At 39.4% G+C, this 13,835-nt stretch overlaps 1 protein-coding gene across 3 annotated transcripts in view; it reads left to right on the forward strand.

The window, feature by feature from the left end:
- LOC147171872 (nuclear factor of activated T-cells, cytoplasmic 1-like) overlaps window positions 1–13,835 on the forward strand; it is a 75,791-nt gene that overhangs the window by 18,562 nt on the left and 43,394 nt on the right. For all 3 annotated transcript variants that reach the window (XM_086078413.1, XM_086078414.1, XM_086078412.1), the window contains 5 exons: window positions 2,191–2,393; window positions 2,520–2,692; window positions 3,416–3,556; window positions 10,836–10,891; window positions 13,682–13,814. In XM_086078413.1, coding sequence (XP_085934539.1) covers window positions 2,191–2,393; window positions 2,520–2,692; window positions 3,416–3,556; window positions 10,836–10,891; window positions 13,682–13,814 — 706 coding nt within the window. The remainder of the gene's footprint in view (window positions 1–2,190; window positions 2,394–2,519; window positions 2,693–3,415; window positions 3,557–10,835; window positions 10,892–13,681; window positions 13,815–13,835) is intronic.

A 13,835-nucleotide genomic window follows, 5' to 3' on the forward strand; every position in this document is an offset into this window, starting at 1 on the left:
TGGAGGTCACCAAACTATTGAAAAACAGCTGTGCAGTGATTGTCTGGGTTATATTAAATCATAAAGTCAATGCTGTCATCTGTCATACTCGTACCATCAGCCATTGTGCTCTCAAGAGTCAATACAAGTAACTAGTAGCATGTGCGGCTATGGCTAATTACTCCTGGTGGCAACGTAAGTAAAGTATAACGGGGGGTTCTGGTGGTGAGATCACCACATAAATGAAGTGGTCCCTTGGGATGGCAAGACTTCAAGAAGCTCCTGACCTCGGCCTACATCACTGATGACTTTCATGTGTGACTTGCTCACAGGTTGAGGCAGCTGCGAGAGACCCTCTGTGAGAGAGGGGGGGACACACAAATACAGTAGAAATGGGACTAGTTTGTCAGTCCCTTTGTTTGTCAGTCCCTCTTCTTATCTGAAAAAAAAACTATATCAGGTTTTGTGTAGATGTAGAGCTGCTTTTCAACCTGTTTAATTCTTTCAAAACCCCAAATGTATAAATAAATGTTTTAATACTTTGTCCTGCACTCCCAAAAACTGACTTTTTTTTTTTGATGCCTAAGCATACAGAAGGCTTTGATACAACTTCTGATATGAAGAGGTCGCTTAAAGCAATTGTGATTATTACAAAAAAACGGCCAGCATGTGGCAGCAGAGTATACGAGATCAGCGAGGCCCATGTTGCAACAAGCTCTTTTTGCCAGTTTTTTTCAACAGGTTTGTGAACAATGATGAAACTTAGCTATAGTCTAATGCTAATTGCTGCAATGGAAACCAATGCAAATATACTTTTTTTCCTGATTAAATAAGAGACTCTAATCTTTCTTTTGGTAGGTTCCATGTTTTTACAGCAATAGAACAGAATGTTCAGTGGATCTTGCAAAATCAGTGAAAATCCAGTAAAACAGCCAGGAGTAAAGGGGGTTGCTTCAGTGAAAATGGCTAGGAGTGAATGAGTTAATAATTAATCAACTCTTCAACATATGCAATAAGTCCAAATGTGCACTAAAACAGCTGCCTTGAGATCTGCCTTGTCAAAGTGCCATATCAATTAAGTATATTATTCTAAATTACAGACTAAATCCAGTCAACCTCTAATTGACTGATATTTATTTTACATAGGTAGAATTTCCTTTTAAACAAGCCAACAATCTAGTCAGGAATACACATTAGATATTGGAATCGAATTTTAAAAGTTTGCTACCAAAGTGGATGTACTGAATACATGCAATATACAGTAGGTTGCCAATGAAGCACCAATGTCCACAAATGTCAAGTGACATACTCTACCTCTTTGGTCCTCTGCCCGCTTTCCTTATCCTCAGACCTTATCCATGCCCTTTCAAAACTAATTATAAACCCATTAATCTGATCATGTCATAGGTTACACGTGGTATTTATTTTGTTAGGTGACTCAGTCTATTAGACAAACAGCCGGGGTCTCTTATTCCTTTCGACAGTACTGCTGTTTTCACTCGGACTGAGCTCAAAGAAAATTGGTCTGAGGTGATGTGCTGGTGTTTGCTGGGGTAATTGACCAATTAGTGTGATTTTGTCAGATGGCCATGGCTTGTTGAGCCTTGGTTTTGATGTGATCATTCACAGTAGAAGCCATACAGTCAAGTAGCCAACTTAATAAACACAACACCACTTTGATGTATCAAATAGACTTTTCTGAAATCTTAAGGAAACATATATTGTTTATCTCCCCCAACCCCCAACATCTGCTTATAACGCTGCATAAACACTGAGCTGTAAAGACTGAGCATAGCCTGGGAGGTCTGCAGAAGACAGCTGGATTACAGCACAAATCCAGCTTTTGGTCTGGACTGAAAGACTTCATAAAGTATCAGTTGTCTTCTAGAATTTGCAGCCCAGCATATCTCCTCAGATTTCTGTGCCATTATACACTTGGCTAAATTATATAATTGTGTTACCGTAGACAGTCAGAAAATGATCCTTGCTGCAGAAATTAAATTGGTGGTGGTTACAGTTATCTGCCATTGACCAGAAAGTCAACAATAAGCTATATTGCGTATGTGTGTGTGTGTGTGTGTTTGTGTATATGTCACAAAAATGTCCTCATTCTGTTAGTTAAAAACATATTTTGGTCCTCACGCAATTGCTTAAAAGTAAGTCTTAAAATCTGGTGTTGGCTCTTACCTGACTCCTTTGTTTTCCCGGCAGCTTTATGGCTACATGGAAAGTGAGCCGCTCACCCTACAGCTATTTATAGGAACGGCAGACGACCGCCTCCTACGGCCACATGCCTTCTACCAGGTCCATCGCATCACTGGCAAAACCGTCTCCACTGCCAGTCATGAAGTCCTGCAATCCAACACCAAAATTCTGGAGATCCCTCTGCTTCCTGAAAACAACATGAGGGCTATGTAAGTTAACTTAAAATCATATTACATTGAACCGGTTCCACACCTTGCTTGGCGCCGACCCGTTGACTGCCAGTCAGTTTTAAATGGTACTAGATTATTCTATTTTGTATTTTTTATTTGCCCCAGAATCGATTGTGCAGGCATCCTAAAGCTGCGCAACTCAGACATTGAGCTTCGCAAAGGGGAAACAGACATTGGACGTAAAAACACCCGAGTGAGGTTGGTGTTCCGAGTACACATCAACCAGCCCAATGGCAGGACCGTGTCGTTACAAGCTTCCTCTAACCCCATCGAGTGTTGTAAGTATTACAATCCAAGTCTCTCCCACACATGCAATGACAAGCTTTTCTCCTGGCTTTGTGGCATCAAATGGTTACAATAAACTAAGTGTCTAATTTCTAGAGAATTGGTTCTCAACCCCGGTCATCGAGTAACCCTATCCAGCCTGTTTTCTATGTCTTCAACAGCCAACACAGGTGTTTCAAACGATCAGCTAATCAGCAAGCTCTGCATGAAGCCTGATAACGATCCACAGCTGTGTTGGCTGAGAGACATGTAAAACAGGCTGGTACGGGTACGAGAGGATCAGAGTTGAGAACCACTGTCTTTCACAAAGAACCAGTTCTGGCAGGGCTGAATATGAGTACAATGAAGCACATTTCCTTTCCTTCATCAGCCATGTTCCACATAAGCTATTTTATTAGCATACGGGGAGGACAGTTAAATTTAGACTTTAGATTTATTGTTCCCAGATACTGTATATTACTGATGATTGATGTCCTGCAAATTATTAAGGTTGGGATTAAGCCAGATATTGATTCATAAAACCATGAATCTATTATCTTATACATCTTTATTTCCCAAAAATTCTTAAGAAAATAGAATTTTAAAGGCTCTTTTTTTTTGTATCTCCAGATTTGCACTGGACATGAAGATAGCACACTAAATGTTCGGCTTTATTTTCTGGTTAAATCGAACTTTTCTACATTTTAATACTGTATGTGCCTGTTTTCCAACTACAGCCCAGCGCTCAGCGCAGGAGCTTCCCTTGGTGGAGAAGCAGAGTATGGACAGCTACCCTGCAACTGGCGGCAAAATGATGGTCCTGAGTGGTCTCAATTTCCTTCCTGACTCAAAGGTGGTGTTTGTGGAGAAGGCCCAGGGTGAGTCACAGTGACCAGTACATATTTACTGTGTTCACTCTTGTACAAGTAGTATCTCTTTCAGAGGTGACAAATCCAGGTCCAGAAAGTAAAAACCCTGCAACAGTTTGGCTTTAGCCCCTGATGCTAGCTATATGGCTAGCTCCCTAGCAGGTAAACGAGCACCATGGGAGCTAGCTAGGGCTCTAGCTAGCTAGCACCTGGGGCTAAAGCCAAACTGTGGCAGGGTTTTTACTTTCTGGACTTGGATTTGCCACCACTGATCTCTTTTAAATGTGCTCCAGCTTCTCCTCTCCCTTCACAATTCTTCCTCATTCAAGTCCGTTCATCAAAATACAGCAGCACTTGCCATCAAGCCACATGTGGTGTGCATTAGACCACTATATTTATAACCAAAGCATATTTACATTTGCTGAAGTTTCCGTAGCCAGTCACTGACGCTTGCTACAAGTTTAAGGAATGAATCACAACCATGGCATCTTTGACGACTTTCTTTGTCTCTGTACGTCTGATGCCACAATTTGTGACATTAGACTCAGTTCACTTGTTTTCACCTACGGCTTCCTCAACCTAGTCAATTTACCCCAATCTGTGTAGCAGTGACTCATGCAGAATATGCAATTTTTAGTTAATTTTGATTATTTATTTATTTTCTCTTAATGTGGGAGGCAGAAATATTAAACAATACTGACCGTGAATTTCCTTGATTGGGCACTCATCTAAACCAAACCTGAGGTAAACGTTGTCATGGTTCCTCTTTTAACTTTCCGACCAGAAATGGCCAAGTACACAATTTTGTTTCACAGCCTCGTCATTTCGTAATGACAACTAATAAATAACTTTGTTAATATTCTCAACTACGTAGCTAACTGCATCCAGTTTAAAATACTGTCAACATTTTTCAGCAACTGAAAGGCTGAGACAAAGGTGGAGGAAGAGGAAGTGGATGAACTTGGTCAAATGGGGCTCTTCCTTTTTCTGCCTTTAACTTAGTCACAGAGGGGGTTCCCCCAGACCACCTTTGTCTAACCCCTCATGCCATATGAGATGTATGACCTCGTGTAGGATGTATTTTCCTTCCTTCAACCACAATTTCTCTTCCTCTCTCGCTGCAGTTTCCTTTCTGTCTCTCTTTTCACAAACAACCCTGCACTTTATCCTCATATTTTTCTTCCCCCTGTCCTTAATATCGGGTAAAGACATTAACAATTTTGGAGCTCGGCACTGCTGGGTCTAAGCACCCTAGCTTGCCATCAAGGTTTGACTTGCATGGTTTCCATGGTTGTGGTGACCTGCAGTAAGATGAGTGAGGGTGCCTGACTAGCACTTAGTCTGCGTTTATGTAAACTTTTATGACCCACCACTTCCAGGGTCCCCCAAGTCAAAAGGCCATTACAAACACATTTTCACACACGGGCAAAGTTTTTGTCATCCTGCCTTTAAAGAAAGAAAAACTTTGAACTGTAAAAAGTAATACTAATAATAATAATAATGAAAACGTGCTAATTGTTGAAAATGTGCTAATGAAAACCAAGGATTGCTTTTTTTGTGCTTCCATATTATTTTACATTTTATTATTCAACACACACTAATGAAACTAACCTTGACAAAAATGATGCCCTATCATATATTGATATAATGCGACTTCTTCACCTCTTGTAATTGTACAGTATGAGTGGCCCCACTTAAGTAAACAATACCCTCTCATTATCCAAGTTCAGTCAGAAGTGTCGCACATTACATGCACAGTCCATTAAGCCTGTCCCTGGTCATGCTCACACACTTGTTCTTTTTGTTTGTCTTCTTTCCTGTAATATAATGATAATATAACCAAACACATTCCATTAAAAGAAAGCCAACAGTCATTCCTAGACCATGGCAGGTCATCCATAAAAGTGATAACTGTATTTTAGATTTGATTTAATAATCAGAGGCAACTGAGGAGACAGGAAAAACTGTTCATTGGGAAAGCTTCAAGTAGCTTCTAAGCGGTGTCTCTTTCACATGTAAATGTATATTCAGATTGCCTTCATGACAAATGCCAGCTGTGGTATTTCAACATGTGAATACAAATTTAACTTGAAACCATTATACATTTTATAAATTTTCTGAGATAAAATTTAAATAAAGTAAATAAATAAATAACCCTTCTTATGCAATTGTATTACCAAGGTCAAAGCTCAAAAGAATGAGGCACAATTTGCTGTATTATTACATAATGGTACTCAACTGTTCTTCTTTTCACATAATTTTGATTTATTTCTGTCAGCTCGGGAAACATATTCAATATCCACTTAGCATAGTATATATACTAGATCTCTCTCTATTAAGTGAAACCTTAATGTGTCTGGAAAAATAATGACATTTACTTTTCAATCACTTGACCAACAGGATAACTGATGAAAACTCCGCTAATACTACAAGTTATTTTTGTCTGCCCACTTTTGTTAGAAGTGTTCATCATCTCCAAGGGATTTCCTAGCTTGGCAAAACAGAAAGAACAAAAATATTAGAGGGAAGAGTGAGAAAGAAGAAAAGCAGACAATGACCGGGGCTTCCTTAGAAGTCGTGCACTTGACTGTTGCACTGAAACAAGTCAGTGAGGAGATTATCTGGTTTGTGTGTTGACTTTAGTTTTTAACCTGGATTTGATGAACACACTTCTGTTTATAGCTTATTCCATTTGCTTGCAGCATAACAGCTAAATTCAGTTTCACTATGTTTGCTTTGAAATCTGGGCTCCACTAATTGACCCATGTCTGCAGCCCTCCTGGGTTTATAGTATATTTGATCAGCATTTAGTTAATGTATTCAGGACCCATATCAGTGATTTGTAGACGTCTTAATTAGCTGCAGCTTAATATTCATATTTAAATTTCCTATTTCTTTCAGGTTCAAATGAAATTGATACAAAATTGCTGTAGTCTGATTTTTAGTCTTCAGCAGTTGCTTACATCCATGTAGCATTGGATGAATTCTTATTCAATGCTGCATTTGCAGTACCCTGCGATTGACTGGCGTCCGGGGTACGCCCGCTCCCTAAATGCTAAATGCCGGCCCTTTTGACTAAATTGTCTGCACAAGGTTTCTTCCTTACAGAGACTTTTTTTTTCATCTGTCCATTGCCGAGTGTTTGCTCATGTGGGGTTTAGTTGGTCTTTTATAAGACCTCCTCCATATGTAAAGGGCCCTGAGACAACATCTGTTGTGATTTGATGCTGAGCAGTACTGTATTGACAAACATTTCAATTAAACTGAATTACATCAGCAGGGATATCCATGTAGGCAATGTAGAAAATAGATTATAGATTTTCCTCTTTTTCTTTTTTTTTGCCATAAAATTTAATGTAAAATTATATTTTAAATAACAATACAAAGCAATTCCTCCTCAATACTGTGCACTATGCATGCACATGAAAAGTTGAACACTGAGATTTCTTTTAAATGCTGATATATGAAGGTATACAGTACCTGGCACACCTCATTCAGTGTGTGTTCTGGCTTGCCCTGCTTTTCCTGGATGGAATGATTGTTAGCAGCAGGTAAAACAGACAGACAGACAGACAAACAGGCATGATAGAGAGATTGGGTAATCCTACACTCTGACTTGGAGGGGTGTGGGGGAGTAGTAAGGGAATTCCCTCGTGAGTTGGATAGTTTTTACATCTGGTTAGACTGGAGCATTGCCCGGAGTTCAGCAGCCTCACACAGGCTGGGCCGCAGCAGACAAAAGTCTGCACCTATCCACGTCTGGGACAGGCTGAATTCTGAGATGCAGCAACATATTATAGTCCACAACAAAACCTGTACAAAACAGAAATTAATTGTGTCCCACATATTTTAATAGAACTTAGACGATGACTGGCACAGTCAGGTTTCATTCAAACTCAGCTTAGTTGAGTCTGGCTATCTGGGGCAAGTCTAAACATCAGAAAGATTGCTCCACATATTGTACTTTTAGCAGTGTCTAGACTGCCATTTGTCTCAAGCTTGCCTTGAATACTGCTGGCACCCATTTTTGGCACTGTTTCACAATAAGGTCAGCCACCACCCTTGCTTCAGGATACAGACGAAAAGAAGTGAAAGCAATTGTTCATGACTCAAACCCTGTCACGTTTCTTCTGTCAAGTCAGAATTTAGAACTCATCATCTGAAATAGATGTTCACCGGTTATCTGAGTGGCAGACACCAGGTGTTTCAGAGTAAATAGCAGATGTATTGCCATGTATGATGTACAGATCGATCGATCGATCGATCGATCTATCTATCTATCTATCTATCTATCTATCTATCTATCTATCTATCTATCTATCTATCTATCTATCTATCTATCTATCTATCTATCTATCTATCTATCTATCTATCTATCTATCTATCTATCTATCTATCTATCTATCTATCTATCTATCCAAGCTGAAGGTCATGAGTTTGTTCCTCAACCCTTGAGTGACTTTTATTTATTTATTTTACTCTCTTCCAAGAGTAAATGTTATGCTAAAACTGAGTCTGTTTGGTCACACTCTAAATAGAGTCAAACTTACTCAACAGAATTTAAGGTGTAGTGAAAGTGTTACAGTGGTTTGTTCTTCATTTATGCTGTGCACAAGATATAATTTTAGTTATTGGTTTTTTAGTTTTTCATAAATATACACAATTCGGCTTACACTTTCTTTAGTTGCACTCTAATGTGTAAGTAACTTTGCTTGAATAAAAACTGTTGCAATTTCCTTGACTGTGAGTGGAGTATGTCAAACCGCAAACTTTGAAAACTGCTCTTGTAAAAATCATTTTATTCCCTCAGTTTTATGTTTAATTTTATTTTTTTTAGTGGCACCTCTGCTGTTGTGACAAAACATCTAATGATTTTGACTTGCAGTGCTCACACAATGCCAAGGGACCATGCTTTGTGGGGGCACTAACTACTTGTAAGACATAGAAATTGGATTTTGACACATAAGTGAGCTGTTTTGAGAGAAATATGAGCTTTTGCAGATGATCCATGGTGTTGAGCAAAATCATCCAAGTTAATTTAGGCAAAAGCACTAAGTGAATGCAAATGAGCCAAAGCAATTGAGAAGGATCTTTGCAGTTGTGACAGTACCGACTCTTTGTTTGGGAAAGGAACTTGGAGTGGAGCATGTGTGACCAGTTTGGGGATAGATATGTCAGGTCAGGTCAGGCCCGCAAGTTTCATACCCATAAAGTTTGCGTACCACTGATGTTTCAAGGCACACCCCTTGTGCCACTGAACTTCTGTTGAGATTTTGCCCTGGCGATGGACCAGTTTTCCATTTTCAAACCTTTAATCAACTGTCTATTCAGGGACATGAAGTAAGATGATGATATTGAAATCTTATTGAACAAGACTGAGTAAGTGGCAGCACAAAGAAGCCAATCCCTACATGTGGTCTAATTATATGACTGTCTGTCTATGTTGCGTTTGTCAAGCTCTTATACACCTTTAAGTGACTCATGGGAAAGTTTCTAAGTGTACATTGAAGGATGTGTTCATCCATTTCTCAGCTTAATCGGGACCGGATTTTAGTCAAAAACTTCCTAGATCTGACTCTAACAAGGGTTGCTCCTACAGTGTGTGCTCATGTCTCATATACAGTTAAAAGATGGAGCAAAAGCTGATGATGCTGTGGCTGCACCATGCATGGGTGGGTGAAGGCAGCATGAAGGAGAAGTAACAGAAGTATTTTGCAAATGTGGTAGGGGAAAAAAGGTGAACGGAAATGTCTGTGGTTATCAGTCGAATGACACTCTTGGTTTGCAAAGCAATGCCATTTCTGGCCTCAGCCAAGGTGAGTATTCAACTAATTATAAAAGGATGATTGTGACTTGTGAAATATAGGAGTAAAGGCAGTTACAGAGGAATACATTTTTAAAAAATGTTTATGAGAGTATGTGGACGTTGGAGGTAATGTAATCTAAGATTGCCCTCTCAGAGTATCTCTCATAGCTGAGTCTGGCCGGATACATTTTAGGTCCCCCCTGATGTAGCCTAATGAAAGTCTCCTTCCCTTTCTTTGACTAACATTGACTAATCCTGATGGCCCAGAACAACCCCCAAAATCCTATTCATTGGCCATTGTGGAGGCATTTCTGACACTGTTTCTACAGCTCACTATATTTAAACCAATCGTGATCCCTCATTCTTTCACTTCCCATGTAATGTGAAAACCACATTTAACAATATGTTTTGACATTTTCCAGAGGTGCTCAAATATCGCAAATGGGACACACCTCAGCACAGCAGCAGCAGCTACTATATTGCTTTTTAAGCCTGGTAGTCACACCTACCGCATAGTCTAATAAAGTATAATAGTGGTGCAGTACCACATTGCACATCCTGCCACTTTGTATGACGTGGCGAAAATGCTGCTCTGTGTTCCTTGGAATTCTGCCTGCCCTAATGAGTCATTGCTCATGTAAATAAGAGATAAAAATGGCACTATGGTCAGTGCTAATTGCCTATACAGTCTTTACCGATTGTTGTTTAAGGTGTGAAATTCTACAAAATGTGTGCAGCGCAACATTTGTTTGAGTGCATGTCTTTTATTGCATACAGTATCAGACAAAAAAAACACTCGATGGAGAAATTAATAACTGAAATGTTTAATGAAGTATGTAGCTATAAAAAATAAACTAAGAGAGTCAGCTGAGACAGGCTCCCTATTGAGGACAAACGGTACAGAAAATGGCCTTTATCATATAGAGCGTTATTCTGTTATATAGACTTGTGAGTTGCCCTAGCAAGAGTTACTGAATGACACTTTTGACAGTATGTCAAGGTTTATTAGCGAATTTTCTTTCAGCACATTGAGGTTTCTAATCCCTATCCTGCCATGCAAGCTTTCTTCCATGCAAACTGTTCTTCTGGGTTCGAGGTTGCTTGCATGCATCCAGCCCTGCAAATCGACGTTTCTCAGTCAAGGTTTTTCCATCAAGTTTTTTTTCCGAAGCACTCTGAATCCAGCCTGTGTTGTAAAGACTTTCCCAACTCCTGTGTCTTCTTGTCTGTGTTTGGGTCTTACACCTGCACCTTACGTGACAGTTTGTCCCTTCCCCTAACCTTTCAAGAGATTTCCATTGAACAAAATGATGAATTAATTACAGTTAATTATATTGAGTCATAACACAATCACACTTCTTTTAAAACAATCTACTATACTGGGAATTTATGTTATCTAATTGCAAATATATGCATACATTATTGACAAAGTCCACAGTGATTTTAATGATATCCTAATGATGTCATTTTGTTGTTGCGTAGATGGTCATCATTTGTGGGAGACGGAAGCCAAAGTTGACAAGGACTCTGTCAAAGCTGTAAGTACTCTCATGATTTCACTGTTCAAGCTCTCCATATCCTCCACGGACACTCGCTACTTATCTAACTGTCTCCTTCTCATCTGTCCCCCCTTTATGATGTAACTTTTGCTAAGGCATTGCTGCATAGACACTGATGATTAGCACATGCAATCTTGAATGGAATTTTCAATCTCTGCAACACATGGTAAACACAAGCAAGCATATTGCTTGCGCATGAATGATTCGCAAACATTCACATTGATAGCAAACAAGCACACGCACGAACACACTCGCAATATGACACTCCCAACATAGCCAGATGCTTAGTTCAAAGTGAAAGGTTCCTTTCAAAGGTTCCTTAGAGGCTAAATTCATCTTTGCTGGGGCTGTGGAGCTTTTCATGAGATATTCTGGGTGAAAGTAAACACACCCTTAGTCACATAGACTTCGTTTACATGCAGTCAATATAAGTGAAGTACAAAATACCCATTTCTGAGACAATCGTGATAACCCGTTTTCATGCGTGAGTGGACTGAGTTACTACTGCATAGATCTAAACCACATGGTTCTGTCATGCGTCATCATGTTTCACCATTTTAATTCACCTCTGCTTGTGTACTTCTGGTGGGCCAGATGCACAGACTTGTCAGGGATGTCCAAACTTTTTCCTCTGAGGGCCACATCCAGAAAATCTAAGGATGCAAGGGCCACAAATTTTCAAGTTTAATTTATTAATTAAATGCGCCAAAACCAGTCAAGCAATTTTATATGGTATATATTACAGTTACTTTGAAAAAATATATCGTAAAATGAGATGAGGCAAATAGATTTTTTATATTAGGGTGGCCCGGCCCTTTATCCTATTAGATTAGAGTCACACCTCTACTAAACCGCAGTTGAATCCCATCTTCAACAAGAGCAATTTGTAGTAATCTGACCATTTTTAAAGCAGTTAATTAATTAATTTAATAGGTTCACAATTCGGAGGAACAATATTTGCTTCTAAAAATGAAATAACAATTACTTTTGAACATATTAACTTTTCTTTCTTCCTATTCTTGTTTTTCTTTTTACTTCAACTTATATTTTATACTTGTAATGTGTTTTGTGTTTTCTTTATGTTTATATGTTTAATAAAACCATAAACCAAAAAGTATACACCACAGCGTTAGGAAGATAAATGTTCCCATTTTACTTGTAAATAGTTCAATTGTATCTTCATATCTAGAAAACCTCTACAGAATATGAAATGAATTAAATACTAGTAGTGGCAGACTCCATCAACTGTAGGCTATAAATATAGTTTTTAGTATATGCCACGGGCCGCTGAAAAATGGTGGCCGGGCCAAGAATGGCCCCCGGGCCATAGTTTGGACACCTCTGGTGTACATACACACGCAAATATGTGTGTAGCTTTATACACTGTGGCATTTCCGCCGTAGAGACAGAATATAATGAAAAAACGCCATCGAGATATCAATGTATCTAAGTTAGGCTCATTAGTGAGTGGCAACACAAGATACAAGTACAAGTCGTTCAGACTAAAATTCAATGCGAATAGAGCATGCACAGAACACAAATGCTGTCCTCCCATACGTGTGTATTCGATCAAATATTGGGGTTAGACAAGGCGTCGTTATTCGGGTCTAAAAAAACTTTTGGGGGGTTTGTAAAAACCTGAAATAAGAGCATATTGGGGGGGTTTCGCATCATGGCCTTTTAGGGTTATTGGCCGCATGTAAACGTAGTCACTTTCACACACTGTTTCATCAAATAATAAAAAAGACAATCACCAAAGGGAAGGAAAGGCTACAATTATTATGTTGTTTTTGTTTTGTTTGTTTTCCAAGCTGCTTCAGTCAATAAACCACAAAGTGGTGGCAGTGTGCTTTGAACCGGTAACGCCTATCTCCATCAGTGTGTCAATTTGTCAAACTGCACAGGGTCTGAGATCAAGCATGGACACCTAAACACAGCAAATTAACCCTGTTTTTCAATTAAATTAGTTGCATCATGAGCTATGGACTCTGAAAATTGGCCATCAGGCCCTTGACCTGATTTAGTATATGGCTGAAGTCTTAGCTATATGAGGAGCCCTAGTTTATAGACCTGAGGTTGATGAAATGCAAATACCACAGTAGGAAGAGAAAACAGGAGAGCACTGGAATTCTTTTCTTATGTCACTAGACTGCCTTAACTCACTCCAGACTGCCGACCTGCATTTACTTTTATTGGCGTTGGAAGTGTGCTAACGTTCACTGCAAGGGAAAGCCTAGCAAATACACACACGCACACACTTTTACACTCACTCAACCACCTGCATATTTTTCTTGTAATCATCTGGACGGCAGACCCCTGTCCCACCCATCGTTTTTGTTCAGCTATGACCAATGTAAACCTGCTCTGTGTCACCATGGATTTTTTTTGTCCTGTTTAGAGCTCAACCAGATCGGCAGCCAAGAAATTTGAAATAATTAGACACAAATACTTGAACAAATTTGCTCCTTGTTCCTGTGTCAAAATGAAAGTTACAAAATATTCACATTCGTCCAGACTTGCAGAGTTGGGGTTAAAGCAAAAAGAAAAAAAGGAAAAAAAAGAACCCAGGCAACAAATAAGCCAGCTACTTCTCTTTGCTCATGCTGTACAGGGATAAAGCTAAAGCCCTGGGGTTTCCTTAGACAAAAACATGGGCACTGGTCCAACCTCATGGGTTCTACCGTCCAGATGGGCTCATTTAAACCATTTATACTGTATGTTTGTCTGGCCATGCGTCTCAGAAGGTTGAAAATATTATTTCTGTTTCAGAATGCACTTTTTATTGAGATCCCACCATACCGAAACCAGAGAATATCGAGCCCGCTGCAGGTCAACTTCTACGTGTGCAATGGCAAGAGGAAGAGGAGCCAGTACCAGAATTTTACCTATCTTCCTCCCAGTGGTAATCATCATCATTATTATA

This window comes from Leptonotus elevatus, chromosome 6 (assembly GCF_054856555.1).
Source record: "Leptonotus elevatus isolate MCC_2025b chromosome 6, RoL_Lele_1.0, whole genome shotgun sequence".
NCBI lineage: Eukaryota > Metazoa > Chordata > Actinopteri > Syngnathiformes > Syngnathidae > Leptonotus > Leptonotus elevatus.